The 26,491-nt window shown below is 36.2% G+C and overlaps 1 protein-coding gene across 1 annotated transcript in view; it reads right to left on the bottom strand.

The window, feature by feature from the left end:
• HORMAD2 (HORMA domain containing 2) overlaps positions 1-26,491 on the bottom strand; it is a 75,398-nt gene that overhangs the window by 36,367 nt on the left and 12,540 nt on the right. The window contains exons 6-9 of the mRNA XM_058532293.1: positions 26,117-26,143; positions 20,438-20,505; positions 17,244-17,395; positions 16,817-17,070 (exon numbers count right to left, since the gene is read on the bottom strand). Coding sequence (XP_058388276.1) covers positions 16,817-17,070; positions 17,244-17,395; positions 20,438-20,505; positions 26,117-26,143 — 501 coding nt within the window. The remainder of the gene's footprint in view (positions 1-16,816; positions 17,071-17,243; positions 17,396-20,437; positions 20,506-26,116; positions 26,144-26,491) is intronic.

Genomic DNA, 26,491 nt, shown 5'->3' with positions numbered 1-26,491 from the left:
GAGCAGTTATATATCAATAAATTAGATAACATAGATGAAACAGAAAATTCCTAGAAAACACAAACTACCAAAACTGACTCAAGAAGAAACAGAAAATCTGAGTAGATCTATAACAAGTGAAGAGATTGAATTAATTTAAAAACATACCCATAAAGAAGATCTCAGCCCCAGATAGCTTCACCACTAAATTCTACCAAACATTTAAAGAAGAATTAATACCAACTCTTCACAAACTCTTCCAAAAAGTAGAAGAGGAGTGAAGACTTCCAACTCATTTTATGAGGTCAGTGTTACCTTGATACCAAAACCAGACAGAGACATCATAAGAAAACCACAGATCAATATCTCTTATGCATATGGGAATAAAAATCCTCAACAAAATATTAGCAAACCAAATCCAGCAACATGAAAAATATATACCCTATGACCAAGTGGGATTTATCCCAGAAATGTAAGTTTGGTTAAATATCTGATAATCAATTAATGTAATATATCATATCAAAAGAATAAAAAACAAAAATCACATGATCATCTCAATAGATGCAGAAAAAGCACGTGACAAAATCCAACAGCCTTTCATGATAAACAAAAAAACACTTGGGAAACTAGGAGTAGAAGAGAACTTATTCAACATGATAAAGGGCATCTACAAAGAAACTATAGTCAATAACATACCTAATGGTGAAAGACTGGATGCTTTCCCCCCAAGATCAGGAACAATACAAGGATGTCCACTCTCACCACTTCTATTCAACATTGTAACGTAAGTTTTAGCCAGGGCAATTAGACAAGAAAAAGAAATAAAAGGGATAAAGATAAGAAACAAAGAAGTAAAAGTGTATCTATTTGCAGATGACATGATCTTGTGTATAGAAAATCCTAAGGAATACACTAAAAAGCTATTAGAACAAGTTCAGCAAGTGTATTAGCCAGGTCCTCCAGAAAAACAGAACAAATAGGATGTGTATAGAGAGAGAGAGAGAGAGAGAGAGAGACTTATTATAAGGAATTGGCTCACGTGATTATGGAGTTTAGCTAGCCCAAAATCTGTCGTGTGGCAATGGATGTTAGCTCAGAGCCAGTCTTAAAACTCAGGAGAACTGATGAAGCAGTTTCAGTCAGAAGGCCAGCAGCCGACAGACCCAGGAGAGCCTAAAATACAGATGAAGTCTGAAGGCAATCTGCTGGAGAATTCCCTCTTGCTTAAGGAGGCTGGTCTTTTTCTTCTATTCAGGCCTTCAGCTGATGGGATGAGGCTGACACATTATGGAGGGCAATCTGCTTTACTCAAAGTTCACCTATTTAAACATTAATCTCATCAAAAAACACCCTTTACACATAAAATGAACCATCACAGCAAGCTTGCAGGATACAAAATCAATATACAAAATTCAATTGCATTTCTACACACTTGCAGTGAACAATTCAAAAATGAAATAAAAAAACAATTTCATTCACAGTAGCAATAAAAGAATAAAATACTTAGGAATAAATGTAACAAAACAAGTGCAAAACTTATACTCTGAAAACTATAAAACATTGCTGAAAGAAATTAAAGAAAATCTAAATAAATGGAAAAATGCCCCCTGTTCATAGATCAAAAGGCTTAATATTGTTAAGATATTAATAATCCCTGAATTGATCTACAAATTCAATATAATTCCTATACAAATCCCAGCTGACTTCCTGTAGAAATTGACAAACTGATTCTAAAATTTATATGGAATTGCAAAAGACTCAGAGTAGCCAAAACAATCCTGAAAAAGAACAAAGAAGGAGGACTCATACCTGATTTCAGAATTTACTACAAAACAACAGTAATCAAGACAGTGTGGTACTGGCATAAGGATAGAAATATAGACTAATAGAATAGAATTGAGAATCCAGAAATAAAACCATCTGTCTATAGTCAACTGATTTTTGACAAGAGCACTAGGACCATTTCAGGGAGAAAGAATAGTCTTTGAACAAATGGTGTTGAGACAACCAGATATCCACAGGAAAAAGAATGATGCCAGTCCTTACCTCACCATACAGAGACATATCTCGTTTTATTGAGCTTCACTTGATTGCACTTTGCAGATATTGTGTTTTTTACAAGACCCTCCACCAGCGATGATGATGGTTAGAATTTTTCAGCAATAAAGTATTTTTTAATTATGTACATTTTTTTAGACATAATGCTATTGCACACTTAATAGACTACACTATAGTGTAAACATAACTTTCTTTTTTTTTTTTTTTGAGGAAGATTAGCCCTGAGCTAACAACCGATGCCAATCTTCCTCTTTTTGCTGAGGAAGATTGGCCCTGGGCTAACATCCGTGCCCATCTTCCTCTACTTTATATGGGATGCCGCCACAGCACGGCTTGACAAGCAGTGCGTCAGTGTGCACCCGGTATCCAAACCTGCGAACCCCAGGCCGCTGCAGTGGAGCACGCACACTTAACCGCTAAGCCACCTGGCCGGCCCCTAAACATAGCTTTTATGTGCAGTAAGAAACCAAGAAATTTGTATGACTCACTTTATTGCAATATCAGCTTTATTGCAGTGGTCTGGAACCAAACCCGCAATATCTCCGAGGTATGCCTGTGCAATAATTAACTCAAAATGGATCAAAGATCTAAATGTTAGAGCTAAAACTATAAAATTCCTAGAAAAAAAGAAAGGGGTAAATCTTTTTTTTTTTTTTTTTTTAAAGATTTTATTTATTTTATTTTTTCCCCCCAAAGCCCGAGTAGATAGTTGTATGTCATAGCTGCACATCCTTCCAGTTGCTGTATGTGGGACTCAGCCTCAGGATGGACGGAGAAGTGGTGCCTCGATGCGCACCCGGGATCCGAACCTGGGCCACCAGCATCGCAGCGCGTGCACTTAACCACCAAGCCACAGGGCCGGCCCCGAAAGGGGTAAATCTTAATGACTCAGATTTGGCGAAGCATTCTTAGATATGACACCCTCCAAAAAAGTATAAGCAACAAAAGAAAAAAATGGATAATTTGGACTTGATCAAAATTAAAAACCATTTGTGCTTCGAAGGACACCATCAAGAAAGTGAAAAGACAACCCATAGAATGGGAGAAAATATTTGCAATAATATATCTGATAAGGGATTGTACCCAGAAAATATAAAGAATTCTTACACCTCAACAATACAAAGACAAAACAACCTAATTTTAAAATGGGCAAAAGATCTGAATAAACATTTCTCCAAGGAAGATATATAAATGGACAATAAGCACATGAAAACACGCTTGACATCACACTAGAGAAATGTAAATCAAAACCACAACGAGGGGGCCAGCCCTGTGGCTTGGTGGGTAAGTTAGTGTGCTCTGCTTTGGCAGGCTGGGGTTTGCAGTTTCGGATCCTGGGTGCAGACCTACACACCACTTATCGAGCTATGCTGTAGCAGGCATCCCACATATAAAGTAGAGGAAGATGGGCACAAATGTTAGCACAGGGCCAATCTTCCTCAACAAAAAGAGGAGGATTGGCAACAGATGTTAGCTCAGGGCTAACCTTCTTCACCAAAAAAAACAAAAACCCACAATGAGACACCACTTACTTCATACCCCATTAGGATGGCTAGAATCAAAAAGTGAAATGATCGGGGCCAGCCCCGTGGCATAGTGGTTAAGTCTATTGTGCTCTGCTTCAGCAGCCCAGGTTTGTGGATTTGGATCCCAGGCACGGACCTACACCGCTCGTCAGCCATGCTGTGGCAGTGACCCACCTACAAAATAGAGGAAGATTGGCAACAGATGTTAGCTCAGAGGGAATCTTCCTCACCAAAAAAAAAAAAAAAAAAAAAAAGTGAAATGATAACAAGTGTTGGTAAAAATGTGGAGAAAACTGGAACTCTCATATACTGCTGGTGGGAATGTAGAATGGTGCAGCCGCTTTAAAAGACAGTTTTGGAGTTCTTCAAATGATTAAACATAGACTTACCACATGACCCAGCAATGCCATTCCTAGGTATATACCTGACAGAATTGAACATTGGTGTTCAAAAAGAACTTGTACACAAATGTTTATAGTAGCATTATTCATAACAGCCAAAAGATGGGAATAACTCAAATATCTATTACCGATGAATGGATAAACAACACGTGGTACAGTCATGCGTGGCTTAATGACAGGGACATGTTCTGAGAAATGCATCGTTAGGCAATTTCACTGTTGTGCAAACATCATAGAGCATACTTACACAAACCTATGGGCATAGCCTACTACACATCTATGCTATATGGTACTAATATTTTGGGACCACTGTCATATATGCAGTCCATTGTTCACTGAAACATCATTATGTGGTGCATGACTGTACATCCATATAATGGAATATTATTCAGCCATAAAAAGGAAGGAAGTACTGATACATGCTATAACATGGATGAATCTTGAAAACATAATGCTAAGTGAAAGAAGCCAGGCACAAAAGACAACATAATGTATGTCTCCATTTGTATGAAATATTCAGAATAGGCAAATCTATAGAGGCAGAAGATAGATTAATGGTTTCTTAGGACTTGGGGGAAAAGGGAAATTGGGAGGTGATAGCTAAAGGGTATGGGGTTTCTTTTTGAGGTGATGAAAATGTTCTAAGATTGTCTGTGGTGATGGTTGCACAACTCTGTGAATATACTAAAGACCACTGAATTGTACACTTTAAATGGGCGAATTGTATGGTATACGAATTACATCTCAATAACGCTGTTAAAGAAAGAAAAAATGTTGTATGTAGGCTTTTTTCTCTCTCTTTTTTTTTTTTTGTGAGGATGACCAGCCCTGAGCTAACATCCATGCCAATCCTCCTCTTTTTGCTGAGGAAGACCGGCTCTGAGCTAACATCTATTGCCAATCCTCCTCCTTCTTTTTTTCCCCCAGAGCCCCAGTAGATAGTTGTACGTCATAGTTGCACATTCTTCTAGTTGCTATATGTGGGACGCGGCCACAGCATGGCCGGAGAAGCAGTGTGTCGGTGCGTGCCCGGGATCCGAACCCGGGCCGCCAGTAGCGGAGCGCGAGCACTTAACCGCTAAGCCACAGGGCCGGCCTTGTAGTCTTTCGATTCTGGCTTCTTTCTCTTAGCATAATGCATTTGCAATTGATCCATGTTGTTGCATGTATCAGTAGTTCGTTCCTTTTTATTTTAAGTTTATCTATTCCCACATTAAGGAATTTTTGGGTTGTTTCCAGTTCTTAGAGATTACAAATAAAGCCACTATAAACATTTGTACACATGTGTTTGTGTAAACATAGGTTATCATTGCACTTGGTATAATAGCTGTTTTAAAGTCCTTATCTGCTAATTTTATCATTGCTGATATTTCTGAGTCTGCTTCTACTGACTGGTTTGCTTTCGTTACGGGTCAATTTTCCTGCTGCTTTCTATGTCAATAAATTTTTACTGGATTCTATACAATAAGAATTTTATGTAGTTGAGTTTTTAGATTTTGTTGTCTTCCTCTAAAAAGTGTTGAATTTTGATATTTGCAAATCATATATCCGACAAGGGGTTAATCTCCATAATATATAAAACACTCACACAACTCAACAAAAAAAAAAACAAAGAACCTGATCAAAAAATGGGCAGAGGTTATGAACAGACATTTTTCCAAGGAAGAAATACAGATGGCCAATAGGCACATGAAAAGACGTTCAACATCACTAATCATCAGGGAAATGCAAATCAAAACTACACTAAGATATCATCTTACGCCCGTTAGAATGGCTATAATCACTGAGACAAAAAATAACAAATGTTGGAGAGGTTGTGGAGAAAAGGGAACCCTCATTCACTGCTGGTGGGAATGCAAACTGGCGCAGCCTCTATGGAAACAGTATGGAGATTCCTCAAAAAATTAAAAATAAAAATGCCTTATGATCTAGCTATCCCACTACTGGGTATCTAGCCAAAGAACCTGAAATCAACAATCCAAAGAGGCTTATGCTCCCCTATGTTCATTGTAGCATTATTCACTATAGCCAAGACATGGAAGCAACCCAAGTGTCCCTTGACTGATGATTGGATAAAGAAGATGTGGTGTGTATATATATATATATATATATACACACAATGGAATACTACTCAATCATATAAAAAGAGAAAATCGTCCCATTTGCAACAACATGGATGAACCTTGAAGGTATTATGAAAAGCGAAATAAGCCAGACAGAGAAAGAGAAACACTACATGATTTCACTCATGTGTGGAAGATAAACTAACACATGGACAGAGAGAACTGTTTGGTGGTTACCAGGGGGAAGACAGTTGGGGGTGAGCACAAGGGGTGAAGGGATGCATTTGTATGGTGACTGACAAATAATAATGTACAACTAAAATTTCACAATGTTATAAACTGTTATGACATCGATAAAAAAAGTGTTGAATTTGGTTTTGGCAGGCAGATAAGCTTGATCCTTTCAAGGCTTGTTTTTAAGTTGTTAAAGTTAAGTTTGGCGGCCTTCACTAAATGGTTGGTTTAGCCCTAATGCTAAGGTGTAACCCTTCTGGAGTTGCTACTGAATGTCCCGAGTGTTCAACAAGGTCTTTCCACGTAACTGGTCATTATGCAAACATCTCCCAGTCCCATGAGAGCTCTAGAGCTCTAGGATTTCCCAACAGTTTTCTTTGTCCAACATTGTGGAATTTCAACCCACACCTGAGAAGCTGAATATTCAACCAAAGACTCAGGGGACCCCCTATGCTGATTTCTGGAGCTCTTTCTCTCAATAGGTCTCTCCCTTCTGACACTCTGTTTCCAACTGCCTCAGCTTCCTCAAACGCCAATCTCTGTTTCTTCAACCCAGCAACACTGCGATGTTCTGCTTGGGTTCCCCCTCCCTGTGATGGTGGTCCAGAAAGTACCTCCTGAGAGAGAGTCAGGGGGATTCTAAGGCTCATTTTGTTTTTCTTCTCTCGGGGATCACAGTTCTGCAATTCCTGTTGTCTAACGTCTGAAAACTGTGGCTTCATATATTTTGCTCAGTTTCCTACTTGTTTATAGCAGGAGAGTAGGTCTATTACATTATTCCTTCATGACTAAAAGTGGAATTTGATCATTCTATAGGGTTTTTGCTCTCTTGTGGGATTTTTCACGTTGTTTCACATTGTAAATGAATGAATGGAAGGTTTAATCAATTGAGTATGAGATTTGGAGCCAGAGAGACCTGGGTTCAAATACTGATTCTGATGCTTTCTAGTTAGCCAATGTTGGACATGCCACTTAATGTCTATGAACTTCTATTTCTTCAGCTATAAAATGTTATGCAAAGTTGTTGTGGGGATTAACTGAAGATATGTATATAAAGCACTTTGTAGGCACTTAATAAATGGTGTTATTGTTATTATGATTTATATAAAGCTATTTATGTTTCATTTCTCCTAAGCAATTTTGAATCAGGGATTTGGCCCATTTATCTTGGTGTACACCGCCTTTGTACAGAGACTCAAGCATGATAGACTTCAATAAAAATTTGTTGACTGAATAAATGTTTATAACTTATAGTTGATTAGAATATTTTAGAACATTATTTTGAACTTTCTTAACGATGAGCTTTGTGTAGACATTTCAATATCAAAATAGTGCCATTGGCTATGACATTTCTGTTTGTTCTGAATTTGGTTATCAAAGCAGAAGGGCCTCTCCGTCACGCAGGAAGAAGCAAATTTGAGGTGGCTGCATAAAGGATATATATACTTTTGTTTCTAGCTCTTCTTTACCACTATCTATCTGAAGGACTAGTCTTCTAAAGTCTTAGATCTCAATTTTGAGATTCTAATATAAATGCTAAAAGAATTACTCTCCCTACAATGCCTAGATCTGTTACAAACCACAATCTCATCTGTTTACCAATAGATAATTAAGCTTCAAATGGAAAACAAGAAGCACATATAACAAGTATTAGAAAAACTGGTCCACTGAATATAACTCTAGATAATTAAGTAACATTATCATTATATTTTTTCCAATGTGCAAGTGACTAAATCTCAACCAAGTCTTCATTTTGAAAAAAATCCAAATTTAAATAGAACCTAATATTACACTGGTTTTAATATAATGATAACATTGTATTATTTCAGACTATTACATGCATCTTTTTTTTTTTTAATGAAACAGGACATTCTCAGTCTTACTCCTTTTTTTTTTTTTTTTTTAACAAAACTTATTTCTTTTAATGCTAGGATTTAACAGTAACATCCAAAATGTTCCTAAGATTAGTCACTATGCTCAACTTTTCTTCTGCTGTAATACATATCAATATACTCTTTTTTTCTTTATGTAAGTGAAACATACACAGATCACCGGTGTGGCTCTTCACACTCACAATAGGAAGGAAATAATTCTCTGATATGTTATAGAATGATTCATATAAAAAAAGAAATGACTTAAAGACTGATGGGAAAGGCAACCAACTTTCATTCCTCTTTTCATGATTAACAAAGGATAACAATTACATTCTGTAGTGCAAAACAGAAAAATTAATTGAAGAAAATTTCCTATTTGAGAAAAAGAAACTTTCTGAAAAAAAATGATAGCCCCATGATAAAGAGAGAATGATGTGCGGTTTTTAAGTCTGAATATTTTCTGTAGATAATGTGCCTCCTCCAACGTTTTCAATAATCAACTCTACTTCCAAGAATCTAAGATATTCTTGCCAATACTACATTGTATCAAACAAGACATACATGCTTCATGAGATGTGATGCTATGAAAATCATCAGACTATACCACAAATATGCAAAACTTCAGTTCTGAGTTTGGTGGGAGAAAATAGGTTTTGACTGAAAAGGCTCTTGTTTTAATCCACTGGCTGGAATACAAAGCAATTGTAAAGAATTCAGAAAATATCTTTCTAGTCCACACTTAAATGGTACCATTTACTTTGGCACCAATGTAATTTACATTCTAATTTCTCAAAAACAAATCACTTGCAATTTAATCAAATGTGTTAGCACAAAAGAGTGAGAAATGGACTTCACACATAAAAAAAAAAAATGCATCCAGGTAAGCCATATATTGTTATATATGTATTCTTTTGTGGAATTCATCAAAATTTTAGGAAAACACTACCTCAAAATATTATTATTAAATTGAAATGAGACACTGAAATCCATGCAAAATGCAAACCAATTTTTTACCACACTTGGAAAATAGTAGAATATGTAGCATAAATGTTTGGACATATGCTTAAAAAGCCAACTGTTCATTGTAACTAAACCAAATGATAAACTATTGAATTGGTTCTTTAGAAATGCTTGTGACCCTTATAAAAAAACAATATTCTCTGCCTTTAACTCATCCTCAAAAAACATCATTTGTATGAATTATTTATGCTTCAGTTAAATTAATGTTACAGATGAGAAAAATATACCATTCTGGATCAAGATTCCTAGGTACAAAGGAAAGGACTAGAAAAAATCTATATAGAGTATCTAGCAACTCTTTCTAACATGGAGGTACAAAGACTCATAAGGATCTCAGAAAATTAGAAAATTACAGCATATGAACCCCTACCTAAAAATTTGATAAAAATATGAATTCCCAAAGAACTGTAGTGGCTTAAAAGTAGACCTAGGTATCGGTCTCCAAAGTAGACCTGGGCAACATTAGCTCTCCATCTTTTTATACCTGTCTATATGTGTCAGTAATTACTAGTCTTTTAAGGGGCCTGGGTTAATTATCTCTATTAGAAAGAAGTACTTTTCTCTCAGCATTTAAACTTAACATAAAATTTAAATAAGATTCCACATCCAATTCCAGAACACGTGTTGATTGTCACCATAGAGGTGAGTTCTTTAAAGAAGTCTTTCCAGAAGTCTCTCTCTAGTGTATATGTTTACTGCTATTTGCCCAGTTGACTCAAACAGAGAAAATGGCCCAATTCCCCAGAGTATTGTGAGGTGCCATTGTGTTTGTCTGGCCTTACTAGCTAGGTCTTAAGCCCAAACTACCCCATTAGGAATGAAGACCCATCCCGAAGGTGTTGCAGAGGCAGATAAAATGATAAGGACACATTTAGGATAGGGTTTTTTTCAGACAGTTCTACATAACCCTATTTTGTGCTGGGATTCCTTGGTCTCTTACTTGGGTTCCATGTCCTATTTTCCAAGTAGAGTTAGATTTTAAGAGTTCTCATAATTTAAGAATTTTTAAATTTCAAGTTTGTGTGCTTTTATCATTTCTGAATCCATTGCCAAATTACAATCTCACTTTTGCATTGTTCCTCAGATCTTAAGGATCACACCAGAAAATAAATGGCACAGATATTGAATAATTTCAAGTACTGGTAGAAATTTTTTTATATTTGTCTTTCTGTGACCAAGATAAAGAATAACCTGAAAAAGAAAATTGTATTGAATTTTTTTTCAATCTTACAAGTCTCATAACAAGACGATGATGTTAAATCACTTCTTTACTATGGATCACTGGTGAAAAAGCAGTATAAGCTGTTCGATCAAGATTTTGTAAACTTCCTATTTTAACAGAAAAATTTTATGATTTAAAAATGTTTTTAAAAATCGTTGAGCTAGAGGTTACCAAAAGTAGAGATTTCAACTAAGTCATGTAGGATACAGGGAAAGATATGGAAAGTACAGTATTGGAATTCCCAATCACAGAGACAGAAGTTCTGATGTTACCATACTGTACTTTCCAACTTGCCTGGAATGTCCTCCTCCTTAATCTCTGCCAATCAAAATATGATTCACCCTTAAAATCACCAACTCAATGAAACCTTCCCACACAGTGCCAATTTATCCTTATTTCTGTATCCTAAGAGCATAGGCTTTGGAGTCCAACAGCCTTGATTTGAATTCTGGCCCTGCTGCTTAATCACTGCATATGTAGCCTTGGGCTAATTTCTCTAAATCTCAGTTTCCTCATTTGTAAAATCAGGATAATAATAGAATCTACCTCATAAAATAGCTGGGAAGATTAAATGTGATAATACATGTACAGCCCTGAGAACAATGTTCAATATTGTTAGTTAATATTATTTCTCTCATTCATGTACTCTCCAGTATTATTTCTCATTAGATTATGTAGATATAGTCTCTTCAGCCAGAGTTCTCTAAAGGTAGGAACTATATTTTATATGTCTTTGTTTTCCTCACAGTGCTTAGCAGGGCATTATACTCTTAATAGGAATTCAAAAAATATCCCAGAGAATCTTAGCTTGGAAGAGATCTCAGAGGTCAATCTAGTTCAACCTTCCCTCTAAACCATGATTTTCTCTTGTAACACCCTAGAGACAATCATCTCTACTCTATTTTTTTTTTTTTTTAAAGATTTTATTTATTTATTTTTTCCCTCCAAAGCCCCAGTAGATTGTTGTATGTCATAGCTGCACATCCTTCTAGTTGCTGTATGTGGGACGCGGCCTCAGCATGGTCAGAGAAGCACGCCCGGGATCTGAACCCCGGGCCGCCAGCAGCGGAGCCCGCGCACTTAACCACTAAGCCACGGGGCCGGCCCCATCTCTACTCTATCTTGAACACAGTATATACCTACACTTGAACACAGCTGGTGACAAGGAATGCACCCTTCTCAAGACAGCCAGATTTATTAAGTAGTTGTCATTGTTAGAAAATCCATGCTGAGGAGTTGAAGCTAGTAGCTTCTGGAAAATGATTTGGTAATACTCATTGGAGAGCTATACAAATTTTCAGGCTCTGTAAATTTCACACCTGATACTATATTCTTAGAAAATAAAGAAAAATTCTATCATACATACAAAGGTATTTATTACAACACTATTTATAATAGCAAAATCAGGAATTAACCTAAATGTTTAAAAGTAGGGAAATGGTAGAGTATGTACCTAAATGAAACAAAAGGTCATTTAAATTAAAAATATGAAGATTAAGGTGGGACACATTTATAAAATTTATGTTAAGTATAAAGGTAAAACAAATTTATATATACACCACAATTAAAACCATATACAATTATATATATATCTGTGGAAAAAGACTGGAGGGGATAGAACATAAAAAAATAAAAACAGTATTGATAGCATTGTAGGACAGTTGTGAAGATTTGCGTTGCTTTTTAAATTACTTTAATGTCATTGTAATATTGCTTTAAAATTTTTTAAGAGAAAGTTTTTCCTTCTATTGAGCCAAAATCAACCTCTTTCCCCTCACACTGTAATTTTCATTTACTGGCTCTCATTCTGACCTTCGAAATTACACAAAATAAATTAACTTGAAATATTTGAAAATGATCATCATAGTTTTATTACCTTTACTCTCTGCCACTCTGGAAGACAGATTAGAGAGGCAATGCTTACATCAGGGAGGCTCAGGAGACTCAGCTGTCATTCACAAAGAACAACGATGATGGGCTGAATCAGCACAATGGCAATAGGGCCAGACTTGAGAAATATTTTAAAGGCAAAACAGACAGAAATGGTAACCAAAAGGATATGAGAAGTGAGAAGAACACACAAGTTGAACACATTCCTGGTCAGGCTGTTTGGTAAAGTGATGGTGCAACACCAAGATAAGGAACCTGGGAGGAGGAAGAGCATGTTTGCTCAGAAGTTGAAATTTCATTTGGAGATGTTGAATTTGAGGTACGTGTAGGATATATGTCTATATCTTGATGGAAAGGTAAATTTGGAGTCAGGGAGACAAAACCAAACCGGAGAAACAAAAGAAGACAAAGATAAAAGCAAAACATGAACAAAAAATAAAACAAACAAACAAAAAAAGATGACTTTGAAAAGAGTAATAAAAAATACTGATTTTTGGCCAATATAATTAAGAAAAACAAATGGGGCACCAAAAACACAGCACCAGATATTAAAACATGGAAATAACTATACAAGCAGAAGAGATTTTTAAAATTATAAGACACCTCCATGAATAACTTCATGCCAAAATATATGAATACATGAAGGTGGGGGAGAGAAAAGTCAAGTATTTATATTTTTTGGTATGAAGTTATTCATGGAGGTCTTTTATAACTTTAAAACTCTCTTCTGTTTCTGTCGTTATTTCTCCTTTTTAGAGAAACATAGAGCTAAGCACATCTCTGTAAACTTTATAGCAGATAAAAAATTTTTAATAAAAGCTGCCAAATATAGCTGAAAAGATTGATAAATTGGACTATATTAAAATTAATATGATATTCTGTTCATCACAACACACCTTTGAGAGAGTAAAAGGCAACTCACAAAGTTGAAGAGATATTCACAATACAGTATATGTATCTGACAAAGGACTTATATGTAGAATATACATGCAGAAGTACAAACCAATAAGAACAAAAGATAACCCAGTAGAACCCAATAGAAAAAAATGACAAATGACTGAAAAGACACTTCACAAAAGAGGATATCCAATATGGCCAATAGATATATGAAAAGGTGCTCATCTTCATTAGTCATCAGGGAAATGCAAATTAAAACCACAATGACATACCACTACACACCCACCAGAATGGCTAAAATGAAAAAGATGGAAAATGCCAAAGGTTGGTGAGGATGTGGAGTAACCACAACTTTCATACATTGCTGATGGGAGTGTAAATTGGCACAATCACTTTGGAAATTATTTTGTAGTATCTATTAAAGCTAAACATACACATATCATCTGACCCAGCAGTTCTACTCCTAGCAATTCTATTCCCACTAGAAATTTATACATATTTCACTAAAAAAACATGTTCAGAATGTTCAGAGCAGTACTATACATAACAGTCAAAAATAGGAAATCACCCAAATGCCCATCAACACTAGATTGATAAATAGTGAGAATGGTCTAGAACAACATGCAAGAATATGGATAAATATCACAACATAATGTTGAGTGGAAAAATGGTTCATACTTTACAATTCTGCTTCTATAAAATAAACAAGAGAAACTAATCCATGCTAATAGAAGTCAGGATAGAGATATTCTTGTTGAGTAGAACAGTGACTGCAAAGTAAGACTGTGTTTTCTGGAAGCTGGTAGTATTTTGTTTCTTGATCTGGGTGCTGATTTCACATGTTTACTCAGTAGGGCTGGGACAAGGGTGAGGCAAACAAGATACCTAGGGAGAAAAACTTAAAGAGGCACTCACTCTCACCTTGCTTGCCTCACTCTTGTCTCAGCCCTGGTGCTCAGTTTGTGAATATTTATTGAGTCGTATCAATGCGATGTGTGTATTTTTCTGTATGTATATTATACTTGGATTAAAAAATTTGTTAAAGGGGTCTTGTCTACCTCACACCACAAATAAAAATAAACTCCAAGTGGAATAAAACCTAAATGTAAAAAGTAAAACCTTTAAACTTTTAGAATAAAATATAGGAGAGTATTATAAATGACCTCAGGTAAAGAAAGTTTTCTTAAGAATATCCAAAAGCACATATTAGAGGAAAATATTTGACTACATTAAAATTAAGAACTTTTCTTTATCACAAGACATCTTAAAGAAAGTGAAGACAAGCCACAACCTAAAAAAATATATTGCAACAAAAACAAATGAAAAAGAATTATTATGTAAAACATACTTTTTAAATCAATGAGGAAAAGATAAATAATCCAATAGAAAATGCATGAAAGACTTCAAAGGTTACTTTATATATAAGAAAACCAGAATGGCAAATATACATAAAAAGATGCTCAAATTCACTAATAATCAGGGAAATGCAAATCAAAATCGTGAGGTATTACCATTTCACAGCCAGCAGATAGGCAGAAAACATAAACTCAGATAATACTAAATGTTGGTAAGAATGTAGGGTACTTTTCTCCACTATTGGTGAAATATAAATTGGTACAACCACTTTGGAAAACAGTTTTGCATTACTTAATAAAGTTGAAAATGTGCAAGCCCTAGGACTCTTTGGTATATTCCCTAGAGACACTCTTGCATATGTGTACTAAGAGGTGTGTACGCGAATGTTTATAATAATTAAAAAGAAAGAATGTCTGTCAAGAGTACAATAATCTAGAGCAGTGAAAATTAATGAACAACCACACACAAATGGATAAATCTCATTTTTGATAGTCAAGCAAAAGAAGCAAATCATAGAAGAATACCTAGAGTATGATTACATTTATATAAAATTTTTAAACAAGTGGATATACTCATAAATGGTAAAACTATAAAGAAGAGTAAGGGAAGGGTTATCATAGAAGTTAGGAGAGTGGTCACCTTTGGAGGAGGAGGGGATGCAATGAAGAAGGGGCACATGGTGGCTTCAAAGGTAGTGACAATGTTCTACTTCTTAGCCTGAACGGAGGGTATATGGATGTTCTCATTATTCTTTAAACTTTTCATACTATTTCTATATACTCTGCTGTATGCATGATATATTTCAAAATATAATAATTTTTAAAAGCAATAAAGGGTTCTATATATGTATATACGTGTATGAATGTGTGTGCTTGTGTGTGTATTCCACGAAGGAAAACAATGGAATTCCTACAGGGAAAATGTCAGTAAGCACTTCACTAGACTTACTAAATTCTCTTATATGATTGGCTGGCTGAGAGAGGAACTTGAATTGACTGAGTTTACCACAAAGTTCCGATATTTGTATACATCATTCCTACTAAATGTATGCTTGGAAAGTGTTATCACATGTCTTATTTAATCTATCAATTGAATTATTCATTCTCAAGTTGTCCTGCTTTCATTGTACTTGGTAAAAGAGAAAGAAATTCTTAATTTTAAAAGATAAAAATCCAGTTCAAACATGCTCTCTCTTTTCTTAACCTTTATCTTTTTAAAACCAATCTATGTTAGCTATATCTTCCTTGAGTAGAATCAGAAGAAAGTTGCATCAAAATCTAAAGCCATTATCATTTGTGACATTGTGAAAATACTTACTAAAAAAAAAAAAAAAAAAAATCACGTTGTTTGTTTGGTTGTATTATTTACATTAATTGAAGTAAGACTTCTTTTCAGTGTATGAAACATAACACAGAGTTAAAGAATTTAACAGTTTTAAAGAATTTAAAAGTTACCAACTGCAGTCATTTATCTTTAAGTAGGACTCAAACTATCTCAAGCAAATAAGTTAGCATCCTAATCTTAAAATAGCTCCTGAAAAGATTTTAAAGCATCTCTTCCCACTAAGCAGTATGAAAATTCTTTATGTCTAACTCAGAACCCTTTTAATACAGTGTTGGCATACAGTAAACTTTATTATCTAGACAACAGGGTATAGATTTACCTAGGGTACAGTGGGGCCTGAGAAAGTACTCAACTCCAGGTCTCTACTGGAGAGAGTAGGAAGGTAACAGGCTCAGAGCCCTGCCTATTTGGCTCCAGTGGCTCCAACCCCAGCCCCATGGCTTTCCTCAGGGACCTAGACCCAAAGCTTGTCTCTTTTCACATAACCGAGAGTTGGCTATCATTTTGTTTTCATTCTGACTTGAGTTTATCCATAACTTTTTTCTCCCTCAACCCTCTTCCACCCAATTGCCTCAGTAATTAAGAACTTATTTATACTTCCAGTGAGTATGAATAAACACCTAGAATATTTTTTAAACCCTAAAAATACATTAATTATAAATGAAAGAAAGAAAATCCCAAATTTTCTAAATTCATGGGTACCTTTTACTAAAGAAGTATATTGGAAAGTCTTTTTCTTCCCCTAGTCATGGACAATTTCATCTAACAAAGTCTTGAAGACAGTACATTTCTAGAATAAAGACTCCTTGAGGTCAGGGCATAGTTTTGTTTCAGTTTTTATTCTTGGCACACTCTATTGGACCCTGTTACTGTGATACGACCTGTGTAGGAACTGAAAAATGTCAAACGTATTTAACTGAAGCAATGGAGGATCGCTAAAGCTTTGCCTTACGTGATCGTTGCATTCTTCTTCTTCCTCGTCACAGTCTAGACCCTGATGCGCAATCTCGGTAGTGCCATTCTCCTGAAAGAGATTGTTCTCCAAATCAGACACTCTGGTGGCCTCAGTTGTGACTTTTACTTTCATGCTATGAAAGCCAGTGGAGACCAATCCCACTTGCAGGTTTATGGGCTCTCCCTCGAACAGCAGGAAGTGTGAGTTTACCCCTTCTTTAAAACCGGGGGGTTGGTAATCATGTGGGGTCACTGCAAAATGAAAAGGGAAGAAAACTGTGAGTTTCAACAGAACAAGTCAGAATAATCTTTCATGTGCAGCAACAGACATCTCTTCCAGATGCTTGCAAAATCCTTCTATTTATATAAAATATTACTTCAAGACTTAAGAAGAAGAAGGAATTTGACTAGAGGTCTCCACCTACCTGCATTATAGTAGTGGAGTTTCATAGTAAGTATAACATCATTAGGAAGGGGTCCAAGGTTCTGCATCAGTATATACAATTTACGGATCAGTAGAACACTGGCTTTCTTAATATCCTCACTGTTTGTTCCACTTTCGAAGCTTGTACTACTACTATAATCACATAGAAAAACAGCATACTTATCAATCACACACAATACTGAAAATCTATTTCAAAAAGAACTTTTTACTGTATGATCAAACAAATATAAACTAAACATCAGGACACTTGAGACTATTTTTAGAATGTAAATTAAAGGAGTGATTGTACTTTTTGCAGTGTATATACAAAAGATTTCTTAAGTAGCAAGTTCTCTTAAGTCACTTTAAATATGACCTGATTTTTAAAATTTTTGATTTACAAATAACCACATGCCATAATAGGGAGAACAACTGATTTGGAATTAGGAGACTTGACATCTAATATTGGCTCTGCTGCTAACTAGTTGAATGACCTTGGTCAAGTCATTTAGACACTCTAGGTCAGTTAGCTCATTTGTGAGATAAGCTTGCACACATATCTACACCTCTCCAAGTATAAAATCAATCATCAGCTCTGGGCCTTTCTATCATCTGGTTATCTCTCAGAGGCATCGCCTCCCCACTCTTACATGGATTACAACAATAGCTATCTATTCTTCCTGTTTTTCTTCTTGTCCACATTGCAAAACATTCTCCATATCACTGCTGAAATAACATTCCTAATAGGAAAATCCGGTCATGTCACTCTCTTGCTTAAGATTCTTCTATTATATCCATCACCTTTCAATCAAATTCAAGAATGGTGTGTCAACAATGCCTTTCACGACCAGCCATGCCTTCATCTCCACCTTCATCTGCAACTACTACTCAGTTTCTTCTCGCCCGTGTGTATTTGCATATGCTGTTCACTTTGCTTGTATTGTGCTTTTCCCACTTTTCTTCCTGACTCTCCCAAATTTATTCTTTAATACCTAGCTTATGTGTCGCCTCTTCAAAGCAGTCTTCCCTGATAATCCCTACACCTTACCCCTGTTTATAAGTGTTTGTATGTCCCCTTCTAGACTATGAGTATCTGTATCTTTCATCTCCACAGTACTAAGTTTGGTGCCCAGCAACAGTTAAGTACTCAATAAACATTTGTTGAATGAATGAATGAATAAACAAGTTGGACTAAACTACCTTCCAACTCTAAATATCTTTTATTTCTCTCCAAAATTTTCTTCCGCAATTAGTCTCATATTTGAATAGTTTCCAGGAAGGACTATGACCGCAATATATTTGCACAATGACTTTCACGTAGTAAGAATCAATACCGAAAAATAATCTTAAGTAATTGAACTACTAAAGGCAGTATGAATTCATAAAACAAACATTATTAAGCAAATATACATTTGATCTTTAAATTTTGAACAACTTAAACTTTTGTCTACCAGAATTCAACCAATTTGAAATAGGTAACCAGAGTGAAGGGCTATAGCCATGTAGCTCATGGGATCCTTCAGTATACTTCATATTCACAAAATTATATTCATGTAAAATCACATTCAAGACTCCTTTACATTCTTTTAAAAGGGAAATTATCTGTATTATGGAAGAGATGATAAGGTAATTTCATATGAACGATCATTTGAACAAATGCCTACCTTTGGTATCTAGGAGATTAGTAATATGCATTACCTTCTTTCCTCCTTAGTAGCTGAAATATTTGACCATTTCTGTTTTACTGCTCACTTCCTGGCATATATGCCTTCATAGCAAAAGAGATTCATCTGGTTGTCAGTAGTACTTATATTTGAATTTTAGAGAGTAAAAGGCAACTGTTTTATGTGAGAGAATATACGTAAAAAGGGCTGTACAATCTATACAGTGCTGTACAAATGTTAGCTAATGAGATTATTTTAATTCGCATTCCTAGAACTTACTTCCTCTTCACATCCTAGTGCTGTCTGTAAGTTTTACAAATGAGAGGATAATTAAGGAAGTGAATCTTGGAGAGAAATCCTCAAACTTGCAGGAAATGATGAGATAGAGCTAATAGTAGAGAAAATTGAGAATTAGGCCAGGTTTCTCTTCAGTCATTCCTTTTAGGGAAACTCATCTCCCTGACATGGAGCTCTCTACCACCCAGGGCTTTGCACCACCATCCGCCCCCTCCACTTCTATTCCATCTCATCAGCAATACTTACCTCTATCTGAATCCAAAGGCTACTGGGAGGGGAATAAATGTTTCTCCTCAATGAAACATCTCCATCTGCACTAAGGACCTTCTGAAGCAAATATCCTTGTCTTTGCTATTTAACCCATTAGTATATCTAAAACTTGGAATTTTAGACTTGATAGGAAAATGCAGTGCTTTCCAGACTTTTCCATACAGGGACACATAGAAAATTATATTTGTATGGCATACTGGGGTAAGCAGATGAGAACATTTGTGTCTATAGGCAAATAGTTCAGGGGTTTCATCTACCCCAGGTCCGGTCTGGCTATTTTGAGGGCACAGAGTATCAACATCTTGGCATAGGAATTGAGAACCTTTGGGTTAGTGGCTAGATAGAGCCTTATGGAGTTCTTCAATCAACCCATGAAGACAGCCTCACTAATATAATTTCTACTGCTGTGCTGCCCACCAACCACCACTGCCTCCAAGGACCACTACCATCACCACCACCACTACTAGGTACCATCTACGAAGTGTCTATTATATGCCAGTCATAAGCAAAGCTTTATGTATGCATTATAAATTAATAATCACAGCAACCACATGAAGTGGTTATTATTAACTCCACTGTGCAGATAAGAATACTAATATTTAGGGAGGTTGAGTAATCTGTCCCAAGCTATATAACCAGTAATAGTCAGAGCTGGAGTTCCAAGCTAATCTTTCTGCCTTAGGAATTGAAACTCAGCCACTAAACTTAACCCCTTTAGACCCTACTAACATCACCTATGAAGAGAAGAGGGAGAGAAGCAAAGGAAGCCTCTATTATCACCAGCTCCATCCATGGATTTCAGAAATTTAAACGATTATTACAGTCCCTTTTTACAATAGTGGCTTTTTGTAGGATTGTTGGGGAAGTTACAGTGGAAGTATACAGACTATGTCTGGACTCAAAGAGGCTTATGTTTACCTCAATCCTATGTATTTCTCATGTTCATTAAACAATTAGATTCTACCTGTCAAAATCCATAGTGGCTCCTTCTTTTGTGTATTTGAATTTGAACTGGTATATCTCAGTCACTTTCTAGAAACATCAAAGGGAATGAAGAAAGAAATTACTTCAAAGAAAAATCTGGAATCTTATCTGATAATAGGTAAGGAATATTTTCATTGTATAGCTACTATACTTCCTATATACCTGTTTGTTTCACAGCATTACATTATCCAGGAGTAATATTTCAAGATTTAAGATGATAATTTTTCTCCTCCATGCTTAAAATGAGTTAGATGGCAAATTCTATTGTGACCATTTTAAAGCTAGAGAAACTAAGGCACAGAGTCAAGTATCTGACCCAGCATAGGTAAATGACAGTGGAAGCAGTTGAGAAACTACTCATTCATGTAACAGATATTTATTGAATGTCTACTTTGTGTCAGGCACTGGAGTTACAGTGGTGAACATGACAGAAAAGGTCCCTATTTTTCTGGAATATATAGCCTGGTGGAAGACATAGTTAATAAATAAGTAAACAAATAAAATAAGATAATTTCAGATAGTAGTGAGTGCTGTGAACAATATGAAGCAGATGCTGTGACAGAGAATACAGAAGCGGAGAGGTGCTGATTTGGTTTGGAAGGGCCCAGGAAGGCCTCGTGGAAGAGGTGATCTTTGAGCTGAGCCTCAGTGACAGGAGGAATCAGTCATGTGCAGATCTGGGGGAGGGTGGGGCGCCCCAGGCAGAGAGAACAGCAATGCAAAGGCTCTAAAGTAGGAAAGGAAGCCTCTTCCAAGATCAGAGAGGAGGCCAAGTGGCTGGTGATGAGTGAACAAGGGGGAGAGTATAGGAGATGAGGTTGTAGAGGAGTTTGTGGGGCCTCATTGGCCATGGTAAGGGGTTTGGACTTTATTCTAAGTAAACCAGAAGTCCATTAAACGGTTTAAGCATGGGAGTGATTTGCATTTTTTAAGATCACCCTGGCTATTTTAAGAGTACAGAGGCAGGGCCAGCCTGGTGGCATAGTGGTTAAGTTCTCGAGCTCCCCTTCAGCGGCCCGGGGTTCACAGGACCGAGGCACCGCTCATCAAGCCTTGCTGTGGCAGCGTCCCATGTACAAAATAGAGGAAGATGGGCACAGGTGTTAGCTCAGGGCCAATCTTCCTCACCAAAAAAAAAAAAAAAGAGTACAGAGGGGAAGAAGCGGAAACCATGAAAGCAATTAAGAGGTTACTGTAGTAATTCAGGGAAGACTTGAATGGCAACAAGAAAACTAGAAAAATTAGAAAAGGAACCAGGATCTATGATATTAGGTCTTGTTTTTTTGATCCTGCACTAAAAACTAGATACTTCTGCTATCTGCTCTCCTCACTGTTAAGAAAGCTAGAAATAACAACAAATTTCCTCATGAGAGATATACTACATTTGAAATAAAATGATTATCTAGCAGTTGAAGCAAACGTTTGGCCCAGATACATTGCAGTTTGTTCACAGAGCTGGAGAGATGCTCAAGACAGGCAAAGGGTATGAGTTTAAGTCAGAACACAAAAAACACCCTTCATTCATCTATTTCAGTATTTGTTCCTTGACAATGTGGGAACGAGGATGTTTGATCAGAAAAAGTCTCAGTGTTCTTGTTACTTTTCTCTGTTCTAAGATTTGGTAGCCCATTAATCACAGGTGATCAGGTCCTGGGGAAATTGGTTCATGCTGCTTAAACTTCAAGAAAATTGATTTGTAATGGAGTTAATTTTAAAACAGAAAAATATTTTTCTAGCAAGAAAGTCTACTTGAGAAATCAAACCAAGTTCAGAAGGCTGCTTTGTGAGTACAGTAAGAGAGGTACGTGAGACTAGAGGTGCCTACAGCAGCAGGTTCACTCCAGACAGGCAAGACACACAGCCTCCTCTCTTTGCTCATGTTGGGTGAAATTGCCCTGTCAAGCAAACAACGCCTATTCTTCCTGCCTGCCCATGTTTCTCAACCAACTCTAGCTTTTTGATGCTCTGAGCTATGTTTTATTTTTTAATTTGTATCAAGAGTAGATCCTTTAGTAGTTGATAATTTTATTAACACTTTATTATTTGGTCCCTGAGGCAGCTAATAAAAGAGTTATGTTTGTAATTGTATTACAGAAGATGCTAATCCTTAATAACTTCAATCTGACTCTGATCAAGGAAGGCATATTTATAGCAGGCACTAGCATCTTCTTAACACCTCATAAAACATTCTCCTGCTTTTCAGACAAATGTGTTGCCTAATAAATATGAGCCTTTAAACTGCTCATCAATAGTTTCTATTAATCATACTGAATATATCCACATAGACCAAAGCGACAGCAACATATACAGCCTTTCCTTCTCCCTCCACATTTCAATCCATTGGCAAGACTTTTCAGGTCTATCTCCCAAGCATATCCCAAGTCTATCTGATTCTCTTCATCTTCATTGCTACCACCCTATCCAAGCCACCACTATCTCTCTCCGTCTGATCTGCTTGCTTCCACTACTCCTCTTATAATTCATTCTCTGTTCTATAGTCAAAAACAGCTTTTAAAAATACAAATCAGACCATGTCACTCCTTTGCTTAAAACTCCCCAATGGTTTCCACTGCCCTTAGAATAAAATATAAAATTTATCTGGGTCCACAAGGCCTTACTCATCTGTCCCCTACCTACCTCTCTGACCTTATCTCAATGGCTCTTTTCCTCCCACTCACTAAGCTCCAGTCTCAGGGCACCCTCTGTCAGTGAATATACAAAATGCCTTCCTGCCTCAGGGCCTTTGCACAACTATACTCTGGAACATCATAACTCCAGTTGATGATAATAATGATAATATTCAGGCACTGCCCTAAATGCTCTACATCTATTCATTCTTATGTAACCAACACTCTGAGGTATGTATTATGCTCATTATAGGTGAAGCTAGTAAGTGGTAGAGCTGGGATTTGACTCCAGCACCTGCAATGTTAACTACAGTGTTCTTCTGCCGGTCACATGCCATTGCCTCTCACAGACCTGCATAGGCTGACTCCTCTGGCCACTCAGTCTCAGCTCAAACAGTGGCCCCTCAGGGAGGCCTTCCATGGACTGCCCTCCAAGCTCTCTTCCTCCATTCTCCATCTCAGCACTCTCCAGCATCCCACCTTCTTTTATTTTCTTAACAGCATTATGACTATATGATACTGTTTTGCTAATGTTTGTTTACTTGTTTACTGTTTATCCTCCTTCAAAAGAATGGAGGCTCCCAGAGAGCAGCAACCTTGACTATCCTGTTAACTCCTGTGTTTTTAGGCACATAAAGGGAACCCAATTAATATTTGCTAAATGAATAAATATTCAGCCAGAATAGAGTTCACGCTCAATTACACTTTCATCCTACAAGGATTTTTTTTTTTAAACAAAGTCTCTAAAAGCATATTGCGGCTAGAAACAGGGACCATCTACAGTTCAGTTCCTGAAGCAGTCTATTAAAAGTAGGTATTTTCCAATAGGCACAAAAGAATAGATGGTGAAACAGTAAGATTTGTGTCCTCCCAACGTTCATATATAGTAATTCTTTATGGATCTATCATGGGTTAAGTTGTGTAAACTTTTCTGTAATATATTTACATTTTGGCTTACACATCTTATTCATATCCTTCACATATTTTGTGGTGTGTGTCTATAGAAAAGCTACACTATCCCTTGTAACTACTTTAGTTACCTTTGTCAGTTTATCTCTTTCATGAGATGGAGCAACCAGAATAAAATTTCAAGTGCAGAAGCACCACAACTTTGTGTAATGCTCAAAATTCTGTTGGCCTCCGGACTGAGTAAGCACATTTATTTGATTTAAGACAGAGGTTCTCAACTGCTGTACCATGACAGATTCTTCACAAGAGTGCTGCAAATTTTAATCCACATGTAAAATATATTTTTGCTTAAGGTAAATATTATTATTGTTATTTGTGCAGTTTTGTTTAGGGGAGGAAACACTTTTACGGATATGAGTCAAGAAGTATGGCACGATACCTGATAAATGCCAAACAACGACTGTGTTTATGTGAGAATGCTGTTTTTTGTGAGTATATGAGAGAATGAGATCAGGGAGGTAAACAGTTGTATCAATGACTTGATGCTAAATAGCAACCATAAAACAGTGTAACCCCATGGATGCTTTTAGGCACTATGAACACTGCTATACCATAGTTACACTGCAATTATTGCTAACTTATTTGGTGTTCTTTTGAGTCTTTTAATACCCTCAACCATGCCACCAAAACTTCTAGTATTCAAAAGTCTGCTATGAACACACAGAGTATAGGGATCACTGCTATAGGGATTGTTATCTGTAAGCGATCAAAATATTTTTTTCTGGGTCGTAAATGATAGCTCAGAACTTCATGTAATAAGCTTTTGTTTCCTAACTTCATTATTGTATATATTGCCTGTGTCAAAGCTCATTCAACAGTTTTCTCCCCACTCGATAAGATTTTTCTGTAGTTCAGCCCAATTTGCTCAGCATTTCACTACCTCAAAACCACTGGTTTCAGATTAGTTTTGCATGCATAAGAAAACAGAATTTATTGCACTAAGGAAATGACCAATTTATTAACAATTTATCAGGAAGTTTTAGTTTGGGAAACTTCCCCTCAAACCTACCGGAAAAAAAGCACTTTGAAACTAAACAAGAGATAAATATTAAAAAGAGGTAGTTTGGGCACTAAGGAATTGTTACCCACTTGTACGCACCAGTTTTCTTCTGCCTTGCTCAAACAGCCATTTATAATCTTGTCAAGAAAGGATATTAAAGACTAAAAATGCTTAATTTAGTCTTGAACATCACCAGTTAGGCTAAATCCATAGGCTTAGAGAATGAAAATTGAAAGCAAGAAAAAAGGAAAGGGAAGAGAAAAGAAAGCTAGGAGGAAAATAAAGAGAATAGAATGAGAAGAAAGAAGGGAAGGCCTCTCCCTCCACTCAGTGCCACAGCCACAGCTGCCATTCAAAGTAGCACAAGCAACTGTTATGCGTCCAGGACTATGATATTTACTCTGGGAGATAGAAAACAAGACGCTTGTCCTCAAGAATACAATCTGGTTGGGGAGATAAAGTAATCTATATGAATCAATTGAGGGTGTTAAATTGTGGGGTCTAGCTGGAAAAGGAATTTAGAAAAGGAAGAAATCACTGTAAGCAGAATAGGCGAAAAAGCTTTCATGAAAGATTTAGTCATAAGTTGACCTTAAGGATAAGTAGGATTCAATCAGCAGAGGGAAGAAATTTAGAGGGAGAAGTAAAGAGTTAAAGCTCTGAAAATCTACGAAAAGGTCAAAAAGGAGAGAATTTAGTTGGCAAAAAAAAAAAAAAAAAGTTTAGAATTATGCCATATCTTCCAAAAGGCCACAAACAGAAAGGGTTCAGAATCAGTTAAAATAAATTTTAAAATGTGGTTTTTATATAAGCAGAGATTCTTAATGTTAATATGTTAGGGAATAGGCTCAGTTCTACTCAATGTTTTTTTTCAACACCCCAAGTTTTAAAAATCTCATAATAAAGAATTGGTGAAGTTTATAATAAAACACATTGAAAGAGCTCACTACAAGTTACTTTGTTGTTATGGTAGTCTAGTAACATAACCTATAGCCTCAACCCAGGTAAACATATTTAACTATAATATTATATATATACTGCTCATCTCTTTGTGTGTTCTTACCTCAGGTTCCTTGGGATTTGTGTAAAGCTGTTTAAGGAAAAATAAACAGCATTTAATTTCTGAAATTTACTAAATTACTCCTCACAGAATACATATTCTATGTGAAGAGCTCAATTTGTGCTCTATTGAGTATTGAGATATACATACACATATCCTAGAGATAGAATAGGCTCTTATTTTGTGAACATAGAGAGTCTAGAGTATTCTGTGAACACTGACTATAAGGAAATTGATAACCACATTTTTATGATTACTGTGACTGAGCTACAAATAAATTCTAAATAATTTGTTATTGTTTAAAAATTTTTAAATAAATCATACATCTAAGACTCTCAATGGTATCTTCTCATTTTCTTTCTATTATTAACTACATGG

The sequence above is a fragment of the Diceros bicornis genome, chromosome 35 (assembly GCF_020826845.1).
Source record: "Diceros bicornis minor isolate mBicDic1 chromosome 35, mDicBic1.mat.cur, whole genome shotgun sequence".
Lineage (NCBI taxonomy): Eukaryota > Metazoa > Chordata > Mammalia > Perissodactyla > Rhinocerotidae > Diceros > Diceros bicornis.
This window is presented reverse-complemented; position numbering and strand designations above follow the sequence as displayed.